General features: G+C 37.0%; 1 protein-coding gene across 1 annotated transcript in view; it reads right to left on the bottom strand.

Annotated features, from left to right (window-relative positions):
* Positions 1-2326, bottom strand: part of LOC113808909 (N-acetylglucosamine-1-phosphotransferase subunit gamma) — a 12979-nt gene extending 10653 nt beyond the window's left edge. The window contains exon 1 of the mRNA XM_027360417.2: positions 2161-2326. Within this exon, the coding sequence (XP_027216218.2) occupies positions 2161-2273 (113 nt within the window). The 5' untranslated portion in view covers positions 2274-2326. The remainder of the gene's footprint in view (positions 1-2160) is intronic.
* Between the last annotated feature and the right edge of the window lie 1003 nt (positions 2327-3329).

Genomic DNA, 3329 nt, shown 5'->3' with positions numbered 1-3329 from the left:
CACAGAGGCCATGATACCCATTTAACATACCACTACTGTAGGTTAGAATACAACAATTATAACCAAGAACCTTGTTTTAAATGCCACTGCAGGGATCTCACACTTCCCTGCATTTTTTCTTTTTAACTCTGTCTCTAATCTAGTATGCTGAATGTCCTCCTTAAGGCGTGTTTCAACTGGCTTTATCTTCGTCAAGGACCTGACTTGTGTCCGACTGCCCAGCCAGACATAGTGTTTCAACTTAAAAAAGCAATGGCGTAATAAACCACACATGCCTCTCACTTGAATAACATCATGCATAGTACTTCTTGTCTGAGCAACATGGAGCACAAGGACTTACTCCTTTTCACCACAGTTTTGCTTTTCATGTATATTTTCTTTAAAGAAAGCACAGAATCCAATTGACTGATTCAAAATATTACCACTAGTCTGACATGCCATCCACACAAGTGTATATCTTATTTCAAATTAGCCATTTCTTGTTGATTTATTTTTGGTAATAAAAAATGAATATTGTGATAACTCTAAATGCTTTATAAAAAAATCTTTAAAATAACTTTTTTTGACTTTCTAGATATTGATAATTTCTATAAGGGAATTACAGACAATAGTTCTTAATTGTACCCTGGAAAACCTGGAGATACCAGATGAAAAAGAGGTATCTTTCATGTTATCGCTGGTTGCCCTCAGCCCCTAAGATTTCACACCTAAGTCACTGATTCAGCCCAGATAGCCACACACAGCCAAACTTATGCATACACAAGACCAGTTGAACCACACCTTTTGCATATTATTGGAAATGACACCTAACACCAAAACTGAGGAATCTGACTTTGCTATCAGACAAACTGTAACATTCTAGCCTTTTCTTTGCGAATTAATAAAGAGAGTAGTAAAAAGCTGTGTATAAGGTGCTGGGAAAACTGTTTTGCCTTTAACATACAATATATCATGGCAGTAACAAGAAAGAGTACCAGATAGTGGATGCAATTCCCATCTATTGTAACAAGGAGCCAGAACATACAAGATGAAGCTTTTGTAGACCAGGCCAGGGGTAAGAGGGGCAGCAGCACCCCCTGAAAGGGAGTTTGGGAATGAACCCTCTTATATACCACCAATGTGTGTCACCATAGTGTAGTTGCCTAGGTTCTATCTAGCCAGAACATACAAGGTGAAGCTTTTGCAGACAAGGCAAGGGGTAGGAGGGTAGCAGCTCCCCGTGAAAGGAAGTTTAAGAGGTAAAGCCCTCTAATTACTAGGAATGTGCATTACTGTGACTAAATTAGTGAAGGTTGTGCTTCTCTCTTTCTCTTTTACCTCACAATTTCCCAGATACTTATCATGCCCTGCTCAGTTATCAGCAATGACACACAGCTACCCAACATTGCAATTATCATTCCTTGTTTCATTTATTTACGCTGCAGTATGCATGAACCTTTAATTATTTTCCATTGCAAATTATATAAATGAAAGTATTGCTATTATTTACAAAGTGATCACACCCCTCTTGGACTCCAGCCACTCCTGGCAAATCAACAAACCAAAACCCTTCCTACACCAGGGGCTCTGCCTCCAGAACCCCATCCAAATGCCATGGGCTTATTTTCCCCTTGGGATTACATGCAACCTAATTTCATATCCAACATATACTTTTCCTAGACAGATTATTTTCTTTCTCAGAGAGTGTAGTTTCTCCCTTTCCACATGATAAAGTCTTTACATTTTCCCTTAAATATATACAAAGTATCAAATGTTGCACATTATCAACTTAAAAAGGAAATCTCACAGTTGAAGTGTCTTATTTTGTTTACCTTGTACCAAAATGAGGTATGAAACAGAAACTATACCCAGGAATGTACATTATGCATTATTTCCAAATCTATCCTGTACCAATATCATGCAATAATTAGTCCGTGTTGATTACTAAAACTGCGAATGAATGTACACATGGCACGTAATTGAATGTTTGTATCAGTGACAAGGTTTTTCTTAAGGAATATTCGTGAACGATGCACATATTCGAAAAGCACTTGCCTTAGGAATCAGTATGCAATGTACTCGCGCTTAATGTACCATTAACATCATTTGACATTTTCCAACTTCACAGTTTCCATCACCTCTCTACGATTGAAAAACAAAAGAACACCTAGAATATCTCACCTGTAGCCGTTATTTGGCATCTCATTTATCACTCTGAGCTGTACCATTTCACTGTGTACACCAACAGTCAAAGCATAGCAAATAAAAGTGTGTAAAAGAGCTGTTTTAGCCATTTTTGAAGACAACACTCGGGTTGTGTTGTCGTTCGAGAGACACGTTGGTGACAAGAAGTACCGTTTTTTTAAGAATCTGAAAAATATACTATTTAGGTAATACTTGAACATTCCAAATATAATATAGATTCCAGAATAAGAACATATGCAGAATTATTGATAGAATACAACTGATAAACTTAAGTGATAAAATCAAATCAACGATAGTGTTTCTTTTAGCGAAAAGAAAGATTTCGTGGAAACGTTACAAGAACGGGTAAAAAAAATAAGGCGAAAAACACGTCAAGTTTTCAAGAATAAAACGATACAGATTAAACCTCTATGAAGAGTTTCATTGTACTGCTAAAAGACTGTTTTCATTAGACCTTATTGGTATTTCAATGCATTGCACTTATAGAATTATTTGTTTTCATTAACACAAAATAACTACGGCAAGGAACCTTAACTAGGTATTTTCTTTTGAAGATATATGATTTGTTCAGAATAGAACTGCAGTTGCGATAATGGACTAAATATTTAACCTGGAAGACTTGCTTTTCTCCTCCATATGTTACCACTGTCTTAATACCTCCAGCTCATCGTCTATAATTTCTCTCTCTCTCTCTCTCTCTCTCTCTCTCTCTCTGTCTCTCTCTCTCTCTCTCTCTCTCTCTCTCTCTCTCTCTCTCTCTCTCTCTCTCTCTCTCTCTCTCTCTCTCTCTCTCTCTCTCTCTCTCTCTCTCTCTCTCTCTCTCTCTCTCTCTCCCTTCATTTTGTGCCTTACATCACTTTACTACTAGAATTTTCAGCTGCTGTACTTTGAAGATTTGTTGTCCCTAAGCAACTGATTTTCGGCCAGTTTGTTAATATTGTTTGAAGGTTGACCCCATGAATATTCACATATAGGGACATGCACAGGGCCGGTTTCAAGCCGATTTGACCGATTTGATGAAATTGGGCCCCGCACCTGAAGGGAACCCGCGCCAGCAGGCTCCTTTTTATCATATGAGGTATATATATATATATATATATATATATATATATATATATATATATATATATATATATATATATATA

Source organism: Penaeus vannamei, chromosome 6, assembly GCF_042767895.1.
Source record: "Penaeus vannamei isolate JL-2024 chromosome 6, ASM4276789v1, whole genome shotgun sequence".
Lineage (NCBI taxonomy): Eukaryota > Metazoa > Arthropoda > Malacostraca > Decapoda > Penaeidae > Penaeus > Penaeus vannamei.
The sequence above is the reverse complement of the archived record's forward strand: the minus strand, read 5'-3'. Positions and strand labels throughout refer to the sequence as shown.